Source organism: Leptosomus discolor, chromosome 5 (genome assembly GCF_034619465.1).
Source record: "Leptosomus discolor isolate bLepDis1 chromosome 5, bLepDis1.hap2, whole genome shotgun sequence".
Lineage (NCBI taxonomy): Eukaryota > Metazoa > Chordata > Aves > Leptosomiformes > Leptosomidae > Leptosomus > Leptosomus discolor.
The window spans coordinates 43,789,448-43,805,901 of NC_141395.1; the positions used below are offsets into that span (position 1 = coordinate 43,789,448).

The 16,454-nt window shown below is 39.5% G+C and overlaps 1 protein-coding gene across 3 annotated transcripts in view; it reads left to right on the forward strand.

The window, feature by feature from the left end:
• Positions 1 to 16,454, forward strand: part of DIP2A (DIP2 acetate--CoA ligase A) — a 127,257-nt gene that overhangs the window by 27,690 nt on the left and 83,113 nt on the right. For all 3 annotated transcript variants that reach the window (XM_086465549.1, XM_086465551.1, XM_086465550.1), the window contains exon 2: positions 11,675 to 11,746. In XM_086465549.1, the coding sequence (XP_086321675.1) occupies positions 11,675 to 11,746 (72 nt within the window). The remainder of the gene's footprint in view (positions 1 to 11,674; positions 11,747 to 16,454) is intronic.

Sequence of the window (16,454 nt, forward strand, 5' to 3'; positions counted from 1 at the left end):
ATCTTCCTTTTGAAAAACTAATTTTCCTGGTGTTGGTAGTGAACTGATGCCTGCTGTCTGGTTGTGAAGCGGGCAGAGGAGGCATGCAGGAGTGAAGCAGTCCGCTTGTCCGTAACCAGCACTGATGGGAGGCTGGGGTGGGATGGTCTTGGTCCTTGATAATGGCCTTCTATGCAGAAAGTTGGTGTGAGATGGGGGGTTATTTTTTTAATCTCATGGGTGAGATGGGGTTTAATTTTTGTGAGTGCTCACAGTTGCTGACTTCTAGCAGATATATGGAGCGTGCTGTGCGATGAGCTTGACTGGTAAAGCACTGCTCCCATATGTGTGAGTCACCATGAAAGGCCTTCACAAGCCTTGCACTTTTCAAGTCACAGATTCCAGAAAAGGACCCATGCTGGGGCGTCCCAAGCTTGAAAGCACTGAAGCACTGGTCATAATAGGGATTAATGTTTGGGTTTTTTTTTTTCTCCTGCCACGAGAGGTTGTTTGTGTGCACCAGCTGGCTTGCTTCTCTGTGTGCTTCTGTCAATAATTCAGCTGGTTTCTTTTTCTCAGTTTTTCAGTGTAGTTTATAATTTCGTAGTTCAGCCAGGATCTCTGAATCACTTCATCTGTTTCTTCGTCATCACATCGGATGGTTTATGTGGATCCAATGGATACTGATGAAGTTTGTTTTTTTTTTTTTTTTAATACATACTACCTTTTTATTTTAAAAAGTCAAAATGTCTGCATTGATAGTAAAACTTGGCCCAGCAGCCACCCCCATCCCACCCCAGTAATTTCAATATCAGCTTCAAATCTCGTTTGTCCTAAAAGCATGGTTTGACAGTGCATGTGAGGGTGTGGTAACAATCTGTCGGGAAACTAATCAAACCTGAAACTGAGACCTAGAAATCCATTGAAGAAGTTTTACAGTTTAGAAACTGAAATAATCTGAGTTATGTATGGTCAGGGTCTAGGTATTGCAGACTTCTCTTTGTATGTTTTGAATGTACTTCGTGAACTCTGAATGTTGTGCTGTGGTTTGTGTGCTTGGGGATTTTCTGATGGGTTTTAAAAATAGTTTCATGGTCTAATTAATAAGTTGAGTCTTCCCATAGTCATGATTTCCAAATAAGGCTGCTTACATCTTTAGTGTTGCACATCGTGCTGAAACGGCATCTTTGCTGTGATCTGCTGGGCTTTGTAGTTGCTACCAAAGTATGAATATGAGCTTTTTGCAACTGGTAAACATGAAATGCTCTGTTGCTTGTAAAATATCTGCAGCTGATGGGGTAATTTCTTGGGTATCAGTGGAGAGAACATCAACAAAAAAAAATCAATGTCACTGACATCCGAAAAGCGTACCATAAAAACAAAACTTCATAAAAGATCTAGAAGTTTAATGGTCTGAAATATCTTCAGCTTGCTCATTAATCACTGTGCCTTATGTAATGAGTGTGTGGAGGATGTGAAAGAAAAAAAAAAGGCTCCTTGGATCAAAAAGGGAGTTACAACTTTAAATGGTACATATATCCTTTTATTTTTACACACACATTCCTCAAGGCAAGGGATGACTTCGTGATACAAGGCGTTTATTACCAAGTTAAATATGAATTTTGTTTTGTAATGGGTTGTCTTAACTGAATTATACAGATAAAATTCTATCAGGCCAATAATTTTCTTCTCTTCACAGCGTTATTGGAGAGGAATGTGTATTAAAGTTGTTGCAAAAAGTACTGTAGAAAGAGAAATGAGGGACCATAAAGAAAAAAGACCTATCTGGTTGTCTCTAGATTTGCATCTCTGGGGGCAGTTTTCAGGGAGTATTTTGTGGTAACCATGGAATAGAGTTTGGTCTGAGACTGCTCCTGGATGTTATGGCAGTAAAAATTTGCAGTGCAACGGAGTGAAGCGAAGTGTCTTTGTATCTAGAAGCAAACTATCTTCCCCTCCCTCCCAGCTGCATGCTTTAGAATGATTTGACTTGATTCAGACAATTCTTTCTGGCCTACTTCATTCTCATGGTTGCTTACTACATGTCAGGCCTAACTATTCTCCATTCAGACCATGTCCTTGATGCATCTAAGAAGTGACAAGGAAGAAGTCTGAATATTTTCATCTCTGCAGTACACTGAGATTTTGGTTATTTTGAAATACTACTTTCTTAACAGTATTTAAAAGGGGGACACATTGCATACATACAACATCCTTTCATTTCTGTGTTTTACCAAACTAATTTTTAACTGTTTCAGAAAATATTTTTTTCCTCAAATTTTAAAAGATCCTGTTCATTGATCTGCCTGACCACTCCTTGTCTGTTTTTTTTTTTCAACTTCTTTTTGTTGGCCTTTGTGGGAAGCAGACAGTACGTTCCCTATGTACCTCTCCCTCCCCGTGCACATAGCTTTCCTCCACTTGTCAAAGGGGATGACAACATTCATGATTTATGTAATAATGACATATGAAAGCTGTTTCTGGTTTGATAAATTTTGTTCATAACCTCTAGGTGAAGATTCTAATCAACTTTACAGAACATATCAATTAAATGTTTCAAAAACAGTTTCCATATTTAAAAATACCTGATATGAAGCTGCAGGGGGTGTTCTGTTTTGAAGCTTGTATCTGCTGTGGAAATACAAACCATAATTTAACACAAGCTTAGTGAAGATGGTTCTTCATTTGTCATTCTGGGGCAATAGTAGATAAGAGCATGTTTCGTTGAAAGAAGACATATCAACTTAAAACAGGTCTAGTTTTTAAATAATTGTAGGAGCAGGAGCTGGGGTCAAACTGGTACACTTACAGATGTATGTATAGCTGGCATCTGTCAATCTGTTTCTGTATTCTACAGAGAGCGTTAATGGGATAGAAGGGAAGTGGTAGAGTTTGAGCTTTTCCTGTTTCCCTGTGGAGTGAGCTTAAGGATTTACTGAAGCAGTATAAGAACAATTCATTAATTGGGCTAACTGAGCCTGGAAACTTGCCAGGTTGCTTTTGTGATTCGATTATTTAACCTTCTTCTACCCTGTCATGTGCCAACTCCTGGTAGATGAAGCAAATAATGGCTTAAAGCCAGGCAGCTCAATGTTTAAAAAGCAGCAGCGCTCTCTTCTCTCAGTGTACATGCACAGGTTACAACTAGGGATTTGTGCAGAACAGAATAACCTGGAATGCACAGACCTTTCCTCATCCTCGCCATAGTGCATACTTCACTCACCTTAGCTTGTTTTTAGTTTGTAAAGTGTAAGTGGTGCCTCTGTCTTGCAACTGCTTTGAAACTTGGAGGTGAAAAGGTGGTATATAAATGTGTCGGAAAAGAATTTTCGGATTGTAACATTTAGCATTGCTTTGCCAGTAGCAAAACTCCTAATGGATTGATCAGACTAAATTTAGGCAAAATACACTAGGCAATTAGTGGTATTGTAAAATAAATGGTACCCTTGTGTAATTGTGCACAAATTGGAAGACTTAGTCTTCTGCTACTAACATACTGGTAAAGTTACTTCCCTTTCTGTCATTATACATAATTACATGCTAGTCAATATTTGTCTAGTTTCTAGAATTTGATGTTTCAGTAATTTCATTGGGTATGCAAAGCTTTAATGAAACTGTACTTGATAACTTAAATGCTGTCAAAGGGATGGAAGTCCTGCTGCAAATTAGGGATTACTGTTTCAGTGAAGTTGTGCTAGACTTTTGATACTGTTTAAAAAGGCATCTTGATGCTCTCAGGATGTTTGAAATAGGATCTTTGAAATAGAATTTCTTACAGGTTAGTCAAATGCATCACCATACGGAATGTTCAGATGCCACTTCCATTTTAAACAGATTCATATAATATGAAAGGTTATAATTAAGATATTTTAACACTTTGCATAGCTCATCATATGCAAATTAAATTAAGGCATCAATCAATAGACCTTTCTTCAGAAAGTAGCAATGATTCAGGATAAAGGACCGATGTTTGAATGCTTTGCAAACTTCAGATGTAAGCGAGCGTTCTTCTCTGGATATTAAAGATAAAGCTTCACATCCTTCTCATGTGGCTTCAGTTTTCTATGCTTTTCAAAGATGACATGAACGTAAGCTTAGCTGTGGCTGAAATATTGTGCTATAGAATGAGCCTTGGAATTAAGTTGTATAGAGAAGAAAAAGAAATGGGGCTTTTCACTAGAAGAGGACTTCAGGTTACGTGACAAGATAAAAGTGCTTCTTTATAGCCATGATTACAAAGCATGAGTTTTATAAAAGAGCAAACAATTGGAAACAGATGTACTTACCACTCTTAACCAAGGAAAAAAAACCCCAAACCACTGAGTTTAGCAGTGTAACTAATCTGTATGCAGTCACTTATTTCAGTATAAAGGTCAGTAATGATGGAGATACAGCTTGTAACACAATTTTAGGAAAAGAATCAAAGGTTAAGATTGAAATGGGAAAAATACGAGTAGCTAAAAATGTAGAACCAAGACTACTTAATAGACTACTTATTTACGGACAGTTGTGAGATGTCTTGCTGGTTTATCAATGCAGTATTGATTAATTATTTGGGTACTAGGGAAAGAATTCAGTGGTAATCTTCTGTTTTGCCCAAGAAAAAAAGGTGGATCCTCAGCTGGCAGAAGAAGGAGAAAAAAAAACCACACCATGGCTTTCAGGAGAGCTGTTGATGTAGATCTGGTTTGGAACCACTTTATTAGTAAGTGCATCCATTTCCAGGCAGGGGTAAGTGATAGTTATGGAAGAATTTTTTAAGTTATTTTTATTTTTTCCAAACCACTTTCGTTATCAGATTTAAACAGCACAGACCTACCAGAGACCATATCTCAGGGATGGCAGTAAGTATTGGTTTCTGCACAGTTTGTAGGTCCAGAGCCCTTTCTTTAATTGCAACTAGTGATCCTCTAGATCCTTTCTCACCTGTTGATCAGTTTGGGTTTGGCCTGATTTACAGAACATGTGGTACCTGGGAGAAGAATGTGTAGAAGGTAGCCAGTGCTTGTAATGGGTGCTAGTGGTAGGTTTGGGAGAGTTCTTTTGGGTCTTAGATTTAAGTGATGATTAAAACTTGAGAGTTAGTAAGAATGACTGTGAACTGTCACTTGGCAGAATCTGTTGATGATGCACTTGTATGCAGCCCAGCTTGAAGCTCATGGGTGTCTATATGGAGAAAATAGGTCACTAAATCACTTCCAGTTTTCTTAAGAGTATTTAATTTCTCCAAGTTTTTCTTTACCTTTCTCCTTCCTTTCCAATATTTCCACAGTTTTTCTTTAAGGATTTGTATTTTGATCTTTGGTTCGTCTTCAGAGAGTTCCCTCAAGGTCATGTTTCTGTGATGTTTCAGCCCTGAACTACCTGCAGCTGTCAGATTCCATGTTCATATGAGATTTGTCTGCAGCCTTGGAAGGGAATGTGTCTTTCCAAATGTTTGCCAGGTCAAGCCTTTAAATGTAGTTAAACGGTGAGTCTAAGCTGTATGATGATCTTCTAGAAAAGTCCACAGAACTTTATGTGAATAATAAAGTTTTGGTGGTGGGTTGGGTTCTTTAGTTGTTTTTCAAACCAGTAAGACCTCAGTCAACTTTTGTCAGCTCTGCCCTTTAATCCCAGTGAGGACCGTGACCTCCCAATGTTTCTTGCTTTCCCTCATTTGCTGGATAGTGTGGCACTTCTCACCCATGCAGCAAGTACTTATGCACATCAGGACGTAATCTTACAACTCTGGGGTCAGTCCTCTCATCCACAGGTTTAGCAATGCCAGAGGGAAGGCTTGACAGAACATTTTTTCTTCAGTGCTTTTGATTCAGTGGGCTTGGCTATGCGGGGGCTCGTCCATCAGCCCCTTTATCAGGGGTTGCAGTTGTGCTGGTTTCACCTTCTTCAAGAGAAAACGCTAGGCTTTGGAAACACCCTCACAATATTTGATTTTGAGATGTTAATTTCGATTGAGTAGCAACCTTGGTGGGTGTCCCTGATTGTGACTGCAAGTTTAGGCATAAATACAACCATCCTGCTGTATTTCAGCTCCACACCCTGTTCTTTCTGAGCATATGAGCAATCGGTAGTGGCTACTAGGGTGCTGTAACAAATGACATACCTTGGAGTTCGAACTGGTAACAAGGGGTGTGTGACATTGCTTGAGGTGTATCGTATATGACTGAGAATATAGATCTGGTTACCATAATGACTTGGTATTTATTTCAGGAATTACATGTGTCTACATCTGTGCATCTCCCCCTTGATGAAAAAACAGCTTTATCCGACTGTTATGCTCTCTCCATATTCAAGCTTTTACATGTTGATTACTATTAGTGAGCACATTCTGGAGCCTGCTGATCTACTGGAAGTGCATCTTGCTGAAAAGATAAATGTTGTGTTCCTAGGAGCGTGGATTTTTTTTTTTTCACTCTCTGCTTACTGCAGTTCATAGAGCTATGTTTGAGAGAATTGCATCCTTGAGATTTTGTAATGGGGATCGTTGTTCAGATGGTTTTGTCATCCTTATTACAGGTTAGATGCACCAATTGCTACATATTACTTGCCTGTATTGGTTTCAAATCTTTGAGTAGTAAGAATCCTTAAGAACCGTTCTCCCTGTTGATGCTGGGTATGATTTCTCATTGGTGCTCTCTGAAGCTGTGTCAAGAATGCTTAAGCTTGCAGTGCACATGCACGATATGACTCAGAAGCTCGTGATCTCTGTGGTCTTCATGCTCAAATAGCTGTAGGTCTCAGAGCTTTGCCCTCTCAGCATGGGAGACAAATCATTCATTGACAGTCTGTTGTCATCAGGCTTTGTATTGGTGAGATCTCTTTTCCTGTGTTCTTCCATTATTGGCAGTTCTCTCAAGACTGGTTGGCACATTACTTGCTCTGGAGGACAGATAACGTGAGAAACTGAGCCTTTTCTCTGCAGGCTGCATGGTTCAATGTTGCTCAGCACTGTCTTTTGGTTCCCCAGCTGTTACTCCAAGTGTTACTGCCTTGATTATTCTTGCTTTTGCAGTGGACAGAAATCACAGATGTCAGAGTAATTCTTTCTTTGCGGTTTTTTTGTTGTTTCTGACTTTACTGTAAGTCAAAATCATGTAGCAATGCAGTGTTCCTTTTATAATACTGCTAGGATGATGCAAAAATTTAGCCTGGGGAGTTCACTTACAAAAATATTTACCAAGCGTGGCTAAGAGGTAGAATTAGAAATGATGGCTGCTGAATTGGTTCTTCCAACTCCACCAGCCCTTCACATACAGTGACAACCTGTCCCTAGAAATGCAGATTTACTTAATTTTTTCCACAGGTGACTTCTGAGTTATGTTTGGGCTGGCAACTTGCCTGCCTTTTCAAGGCATCCAAGGACCGCCTCTTCAGGCAGAGCCAGTATTCACACCCTTGACTTTCACTTTATGCTGGAGGAACTGATAAAAGTTTCTGTAGAGATTTTGTCAATGGTTGCTATACCTGAGGTTGTGGCTGTGCTCACCAATGGCCAGAGAGTGGAATCCTTAAGGGTTTCGTCTTGCAGATTTAATGCATCTGATTCTTTTCGTCCACGTTTGATGCACAGTTATTTTATTTAGAGATGTCTGTTCTTGACCTCTGCAAACGGGAGACCTGGAGCCTTATCTTTAGCAAGTACTAGGCTCTCACAGAGCCATCCTCAGCTGCACGGTACGCACAGTCATCTTGAGGAGAGTGTTTGCACTACAGACTCATGAGACCTATTGCTGGGACAGTGTGGTGCTGGCAGAGAGAATTTAAGTGCAAACTACTGATTAAGGACTGGAGAAGTCGCTCACTTCATAGCAAGCTCACCTTTCCATGAGCTGTTGTCTGTCTGTCTGCATCTTATCTTCCCTTCATCAGAAGACTTCAGGGACTCAATGCAGGGATACAAAGCTGCAAAGGAGCTGAAACAGCACTGGATGTGTACTGCCCAGTTCACACACTGAAGGGGAGAGTCTGCTGTGCTTGTGAGTGTCCCTTTTCTGATGGTGATCGTGGAAATAATGTTCTGTTAGGCACACTGGATTTATTTATGATCTACATAGCTCACGTATGCCCAGTTCCTAATTAAAAAACCCTTTTTCTAAGCATTGTTATCCCATGGGTAAAGCAACCATAAAATACTTGAGATTGCAAAGTCAGGATTTTGCAGTGTGAGGGTTTAGCAATGCGATGAGGCATGGCAGCTGTATCTGGGCAGTAAAGCATGTGATTGTTTCCTCTTCTTTTTTCTGAAGAGCATTGAAGCACTTATTCACTGTTCACCACCTACTTTTCAGAATTGAAGATAAGCTAGTTGAAATGTTTGAACCCAGCAAGTGGATAGCAAATGAAAAATAATTCATGAAAACCCAATAATGCGGGTAATTTTTATTTTAACCTAGCATAAAGATTCTGTTAGCTGTAGTGCTAATAAAAACACGCCTGGGTAGATTTGGGTAACTGCATGACAGATTCTTTGTGCACTGATTAAGAAAATAATTTTGTAGATCATTATAAGACATGTCAACACTTTCATCTCTGTCTAGATTAATTTTCTTGGAGCCTTTGGCATATTTTACAATATGTCAGATATACTAGGCAGAGAAATAACAGCTTGACCAAGTGTCTAGCTTTATCCAGGCTTCCCAGCTGGTTTGTTGGGACAGAGGAGCTACATCCTGCTTTTGTGTGACAGGGAGGCAGTGAGGCTAAATGACAGCAGCTGTGGCCCTGACATACCAGATGTGGCTAAGTGGCTCTTTTTGGAAGAGGTGAGGGATCTTGAAGAACCCAAATGATGAGTTAATGCCACTGAGGCTGTGAGGCGGCGGGGAGCAATTGTCAGGAGGAATCCGCCCTCAACCTTTTGAGAAGAGAATAAAGAAAAGCTCCTCTAGGTAGCAAAGGCTGACTTGCCAGTGGGGCTGCGAAAGTCACCAGAGATGCTTTTGACTTTGGACTTTTCTTGATCTGATTCAAGGAAAATTCTTCAAGTCAGAATTCCAGGAAGACCAAAGAATAGAATTTCCAAATGCAGTGAGCTGCCAGAGTTGAGATATTCTGGTTTCAACCCTGTCTTTTGATCTGCTGCTTCCATGGCATACCTCTTTGGTTGGGTGATACCTGGTGAGGTAGCTGCTCTACGTAGGGATTTGATTTAAGGGTTACTTGAATGATTTATGGAGATGTGACGGTTACTGTCCTCGATGAAGTTACAGTATGGCAAATTTGAGTTACAGCATTTGTCCCAAAGAATTTGCTGAGATTGCTTTAGTCTTTGAAATTACTTACGTTTTAAGATAAACTGTTCTTCCTGCTGCTGCTTCTTGGCTGTTATTTTATTTTTCTCCATAACTGAAAATGATGCCTCTTTTTTGGTATGTTTTTTCTTTGTAGAAATTTCTTCCTTAAAGAGCGTAATTTGACATTTTGTTTAGCCATTCCCAGGCACACAAATCTGCTGGGGCATTTGTGGGTTTTGTTTTGATTTCATTCTTGGTTTGACATAATTATATAACATACACATATAAACTACATTTTTATATATATTTCTTCTGCTAAAAGTTTTTCTGCTCAAGGAAAATAGTAACCAAAGCGTTTGTCTTGTGTCCAAATTTGGTATGAAATATTTACATGGGTTTATGAGAAAAACCTGACAAATTCTGTTTGAGTAGTTTGAGATACCTGCAATGATTGAAGCCCTCCAGGATTTGCATTTTTTTTTCCTTATCTGTTTTGAACAGTGTCTTCAAGCTCTTATTGCTTGTTTTGGCACCCTATCAGTAACTTTATGTGATGCATATTGACTTAGTTGCAGAGGGGCGAAGCTGGTAGAATGAAGTGACTTTGTTTCTGTTAGCAGTGTCCTCTAATGTAGGAGGGAGGTGGATGTTTGAGGAAATGTGTCTAGAGCACATACTGCTATGGACACCATTAAACAAAAAAACAAACCCAAATCTTATGTATTAGGGCAAATAGCTAAGAAACACTTCAAAATACAGAGCAAGAACTTTTTGATGTAAAATGTGACTGAGGAAAAAGGCATACCCAAGCCGTGCCATTGTCTGGATGAATTAAAAATGAGTGTTACTAGTAATGTATAATCTTATAAGTAATTTTATAGCCTCATTTCCAAAGGGAATGAATCCCATGTAAATCATGCTCTGTCTTTGAATTGCCCTCACAACTCTTGATTCTGCTGGTTGCCTGCAGAAAACTTTGGTAAGTATAAAGATGAATACCCAGCGAAATCCCAGGTCTGGGACACAGTGTCAGCTCTTGCTGCACACCTGATGGCTGAGGTCAGAGAGGCCTTAGAAATAGCACGGGGCAGTGTTCTGGGGGTTCTGTCAAATGCAAGACCTAAACCCATTCAAGCACCAAGTGTGCTAAGACTTACAGATTTTTATTATTCCCTCCCCACCTTCTGGTTTCCAGACATTAAATTTTGATTGCTTCTGTGAATAGGATGCAGAAAAAGTTTGAGGTTTGGCAGAAAGCAAATGGCTGAAGGTAGGCTGTTTGACCGTTTTACTTAATCCGTATATATGTAATTCCTGCCTTTTTTTTCCCCTCCATAGTTTGCTTTGATACACTCTTTCACCAGTATGTTGCTGAAAGAATATGCTTGAAGCAAAGATCTGAATGTAAAATTTTGCTTTTGTGTCCTAATTAAAATCGAGATAATTATCTGCCTACATTTCTAAAATTCACCTTCTACTTGAGTATGTTTTCAAAAATATCATCAGATATTTTTTAGTATCTTTAGTCTTAGTTATATTTCAGGCTGTTGTGATGCATTTGCCAGGTTGGAGGGATGAAAGTCCACTTTGTTAGTGGCACTGCATAGTATCTCACAGTGTTTAAGCAAGTGTGAATTTTGGGAGGTGGGAGTAGTTTTAAGTTGAGATCACTGCTTCCATGTCTATGCTGAGAGCTAGAAAATGGACAAAACTTGTAAAATTTTTATGGGGTTCAGGTATTTTAATTTTTATACTAAGCTTGCTGCTGGTTTTGCATGGAGCCACTTTGTTCTGTTGGTAGAATCATGGAAGTACAGATTCTGAAATGTCTCAAATACTTATTTTGGGTTTCTACAGAATCTTCCTTTTATTCTAGTCTGCGTGAAAACATGTGTCACAGTTTACCAGTGGAGTCTGCAATATAGGTTTAAAACGGCGTATCAGATGACAACTGTGAGTAAGAGCTAGTGCTAGGAGATGAGTATCACCTCCTAGAACTTGAAAGCAGAGACTGATGTGCTGCACGGTGCGGAGTGGACAATGTGGTCTAGAGTTTGGAAGGCACTACAAAGGTGTGCCAGAGGATGTTCTCTCAAACCCTGGCATATTGAGCATTTCTGATGCCCCAGGCTTGGCAGTTTCATTGGCTTCTGCTATGCTGCAGATATTTTGTGCTGCGTTCTGCATTATGGTCAATGTCTCCAGAACCAGATTCAACACAGGTGCTGCAGACAAAACCACTGTTCCTCTGCTGTGTATCTCCAGGGCACTCATTTTCTTACATACACAGCTGCATGGGTGGTATTTATGTGCCCATGAATTTGTCTGACACGCCCAGGTCTTTGTTGCTAATGTAACCGATTCAAAATTAGCGAGTTTAATCATAGGTATCACGAAAATGAGAAGGCTTATTTAAAAACTGTTCAAAGCAATATGAATGTATTTCTTTGTTTCTTTAGGAGACATCACTCAGAAAGGATATGAAAAGAAAAGAGCAAAGCTGTTAGCACGGTACATACCACTAATTCAAGGTAAGAGACTGCGTATAAGTTACACCTTTTGTGCTAAATCTGTGAAAATATGTAATGGAAAAGTTATCACTAAACAGAATAGATTAATTAATAGTGTTTGATTGGCATGGCATCTAACCAGTAGTGGAAAAGACTGTTACAGAGACCTACAGAGCTAGAGAAAAGTCTGAATTTTTTTTAACATTTTATGTGGAATGTTAAATGGTAACATTTTTGTCAGCAAACTTTAGTTTGAGAACTGCACCCAAGACTTCAAGATAACTTTAAAAATTAATAGTTATTCCTGAAAGCAAGTTGGCTAGTTTCATTAAATGAAAACACTCACTAGTTATCACTGTCGTTCCTAGTGCGCTTTTTTGCATGTGCCCTCTGCCCCCCCTGAGTTTCTTCAAAATACTGATTTTTTTTTTATTATAAACTATTACTTCTTAAGCTGATTATTATCAGACTTTATCTTCAGTGGCCGAAAGCTAAATGCCCCCTTTTTTTTTTCTTTTTTTTTCTTTTTTTTTTTAAAAAAAAAAATACTAAGACACTTAAATCACTTGGGGTTAAAGCTGTTGTGCTGCCATTGAGCTTTGGTCTTGTATAAGAACCCCGGGCCAGTTCTTCTGTGGCTTGAGAGATTCCGGTTGAGATAAGGGAAAATGAGAAGACAACCAAGATGAGTGGAACCCATAATGAGACACTGTAGATAGGTGAGAGAAAAAGAATAACAGGTATTATTTTATAGTGTTAGTGTGATGCTTTCAGAGAACAGGGGGATTAACGCTGTGATTTTGGTCCTGCTGTGGTTCTGATATTTACAGAAGTTATTGATTTGAAGGAGTAATGGGCATCTTCAGCCCGTTTTGTGCAAATTATTGAACTAGATGGTAGTCTCTTTTGCTTTTGAAATCTTGATGCAGTGACCCCTGTGGCTCTTCGTAGCAGGATAGAGAAAAGTTTTGTTCCTGTGAGTTTTGCTGACTGCTGACTTGTGGTGTTCTAGAAAACGTTTTGCGATGTGTATTTGGTATCAAACAGTTAGAACGTGCTGGTGTTTCATCATGGGGGTTTCTCAGCACAGGTTTGTTGTTGTGGGCTTTTTTGTTTCGTTGTGGGTTTTTTTTAAGAACAGCTGTAGCTTTTACCTCAGCAAATTTGTAATGCTGTGTAGACCACGCAGGACCTAACTCATCTCTGTAAAATAACTTATTCCTTGAATAGAAGCGATTTGAGTTTTTTGAGAAACACTGCAGTCAGCAGCAAGCTCTAGCTTCACCTGGCACAGCTTCTCCTCATTACACCATTTTTCTCTAAGGAACTGTCTCGCCTTTCTGTTCAAAATACTCTGTCTTCCAACTCGGGTTAGTTAAAGATTTTTGAGACCAGGCTAAGTATGGACTTTGGCTGAGGATTAACAGTTATGAGACATGTTCTGTCAATGAGAAATTTTGAAGCTGTGTACTAGAAAGTCAAGTCTTTGGATTTCTGTCTCTTGTTTTAATCTCATAACTTGATTTACTCTGCCTTCTCTCCTTTCTATTGACAGTGATTCCCACCACCCTGCCTCAACCCTTAAACCGAAAGGCTGTTTGCACAAATTTTTCTGAGCTCTCAAGTGTAGCTTAGGAAAGCACAGCACCTTGTCTTCCATGCTTTTTGAAGTAAGTTTTAAAGCTAGGATGCAGTGTAAAAGCACCTTTGTTCCCCTTTGCTGCATGAATATTGCTGGCGCTGTGTCATATTCTAACTCTTGGGGTCTTAGAAGCAACAATGACTCCCGTACAGGGTTTCCAGGGATGTTACACTGATTAAATTCAGTTATCTGTTCTAGAGGCCTGCTGTGATAGCTGTATAATTTCCAAAGGTGTTTTGTAGTATCCTATTTAGGTAGCCTCATTCAGGAACTTGCTCAGCTGAGGTGGTGTATGAAACTGCAGAACTGACTTGTTAGACAGCCTTGGAATAAAAAAAAAACAAGTAGGAAAAATACGTTAATGTCACTTTTTTTAGAATTATTTTCACCGAAACATCTCTTTCAAACTTGAGGTGTTCAGGAGTGTTTCATTCAGGAGAAATGATTTCATCTAATCTAGGTTAACATCTTAACATCCTGGACTGTAATTGTAAGAAAGCATATCCTAAGGAGATGGCAGTGCAGTTCAGTGGTCTCCTGATATTAGCAGCGATCTGATATTAGGCTCAGCTAAGAATCCTAGGTCCCATTAGATTTCTAGCTGCTTAAAAATTTCTCCTTGTTCAGCAAGGTTTTCCCTAACCATTTTAAGGAATGGTGGAAAATTAGCTGATCCTGTGGTTTGTCTTACTTGCTTGATACCACATTTTCTAAGAAACACTGGATTACCCAGTTTGTCTACCACTTCTGCCTAGCTTTGCGTTAAGATGACAGGAATCTAGCTTTAATATGCTAAAAAGAGAGTGAGCAGGCTGTCTGCTTCTGAGCACAAAGAATGATACTCTGGCAAAAAGACAAAGTTTGCTTAAAACCCTAAGCTAACTACTTATTTCTGTTTCCTGACATATGTTCCATTAACCCAGTTCTAGCTTGGAATTTAGTTAATTGACACAGCTTCAGCATGGCTCAGATTAATATCTCTGTGGGAGTCCCAGTGGCTTTGAGCTTGCAGTAATTTTTTTATCATTAACAATTTGATCATAGGATTTTTTTGTGATGTCCTTTGCTCAGTGACATTCCTGATAGGCTTTGTTAAGTTTCCATCAAGTTTTTGCAGACTGATGGATGCCAACATTTTAGATTTGAAAAGTTTTTGGGCTGTGATTTGACTGTCTCCAGTACCAGTAACGCTTGTCTTCCTAAAGCTGATTTGGTCATCATTTCTTTTCCAAGTCTATGCACTGTTGTCTTTTCTCTGTTGGTCTATGAAGTAAGGACTGCTGACTGATTAGTTTTATCAGTACTTATTTGAATTTCACAAAACCTCATAGTACATCGATACCTAGCTCTACTTGTTTTGATATGAAACTTTAGCTGATAGTACAATTCTGCGAATTTGTAAGTTTTTTAACAAAACGTAGGGTGGGCAGTGAAGTTACTGAGTAAGAAATAGAATTACGGGTGAGAGGCAGGAAAGTAGAAATAGGAGTAAAGGGAAAATTGTTTGAAAGGTTTTGTTTACCGTGAATTTATAAATCAACTGTTGAAAGAGATGGCTTAAGTTGGGAGGGTGACCGTTCTGTGAATCTGCTGTAGGTTCTCTTAGACTTACAACTTGGATGTGGACAGGGTTTTCTATGATTTTGGGGTAAGAGATTCTTCAGTGTTGCTAGAAATTGGAAACAGGTGTGTGTACCATAGTGTTCAGATTTACATGGGTAGTTGATGGGTTCTTTTGACAAATATTTATGAATCAGGAAGTTGTATGATCTTCGTGTCTTAAAGCATACTCATATACTTGTAAGATGTGAGTTCTGGAAGTTTAGCTTTTCATGTTATACCTCACCAGCTGCCACATAAAAATTAATCATATGGGAACTCCTGCTCTTTTAATGCCATGTAAAATGGATTGGATTAAGTGCACTGTGTAGCTGAATCTGTGGGGAACCACATCATTATACAGACAATGTTAAACAACCCCACAGAGGGCTTGGTGAACAGAAAGACAGAAGTGGCTGCAAAGCGTGTTTTCAATTAACAGTAAAATTAAGTAGAACATGTTAGTATTCAGGAGTTGTGTTCCTGTAGGCTCTGTTTTGCATTCTAAAATTCTAAATCAGCAGTTATGAAGAGCTAACAGAAATGTTAGATTTCACTTAGGAACCATAACACTATGTAGTTATGGGGAAATACTAATTAAAATATGTTATCTTTCACTAATCCGACCAAATACGCTGTGCAAAAGTGAAAACGAGTGTTGAGTAATAGCAAGCTGTCCAGTGTAAAATGTGCCAAAAGGAAAAAAAAATATTCTATTACCATCTTCAGGAGCTGTTGAGACCAGGTGGGGCGGTGCTCCCTGCCTCCCCCCTCTGGACTATCTCCTGTTAATGGGCACAACAATGCCTTATCGCCTGACCCATCGATAACTCGCTCCTGGACTATCTCCTGTTAATGGCCCATCAAGGAACTGCCTCACGACTCCCCATCCCATTGTGAGATGCTCCGCCCGGGGAGGGGGGGGAAGGAGCCAAGCAGTCCATGCCAAATAAAAACGGAGATTTTGAACACCCTAGCAGCCTTTCTTCCACTGGATTCCCAGAGGAGCTTTTCCCCCCACTGGAGTTCCAGAGGACAAGAGCTACCTACCTACCACTGGACCTTCGGAGGAAGACCAGACTCTTTTACCTGATTGCTGCTTCCACAGAACTACATCCATCACTTCAGGAGGACTGCAGCCAGCATCTTATCAGACTGCTACTGCCACCCTAACAGGGTGTCAGGTTGTATTCCTGACTCTGTCAGTGTAAACCAGTGGGTTGTTTGTTTTTCCCTGCCTTGTGTTATATATATATATATATTAGTAAAGAACTGTTATTCCTATTCCCCATATCTTTGCCTGAAGGCCCGTTAATTTCAAAATTATAATAATTTGGAGGGAAGGGGGTTGCACTTTCCATTTCAAGGGAGGCTCCTGCCTTCCTCCACAGACACCTGTCTTCAAACCAAGACAGAAGCCTTAACAGTAATCAGTAATCGATTTCCGCAGTCAACATCAGCACCCAAATTTCAGATAGAACTCTGGAA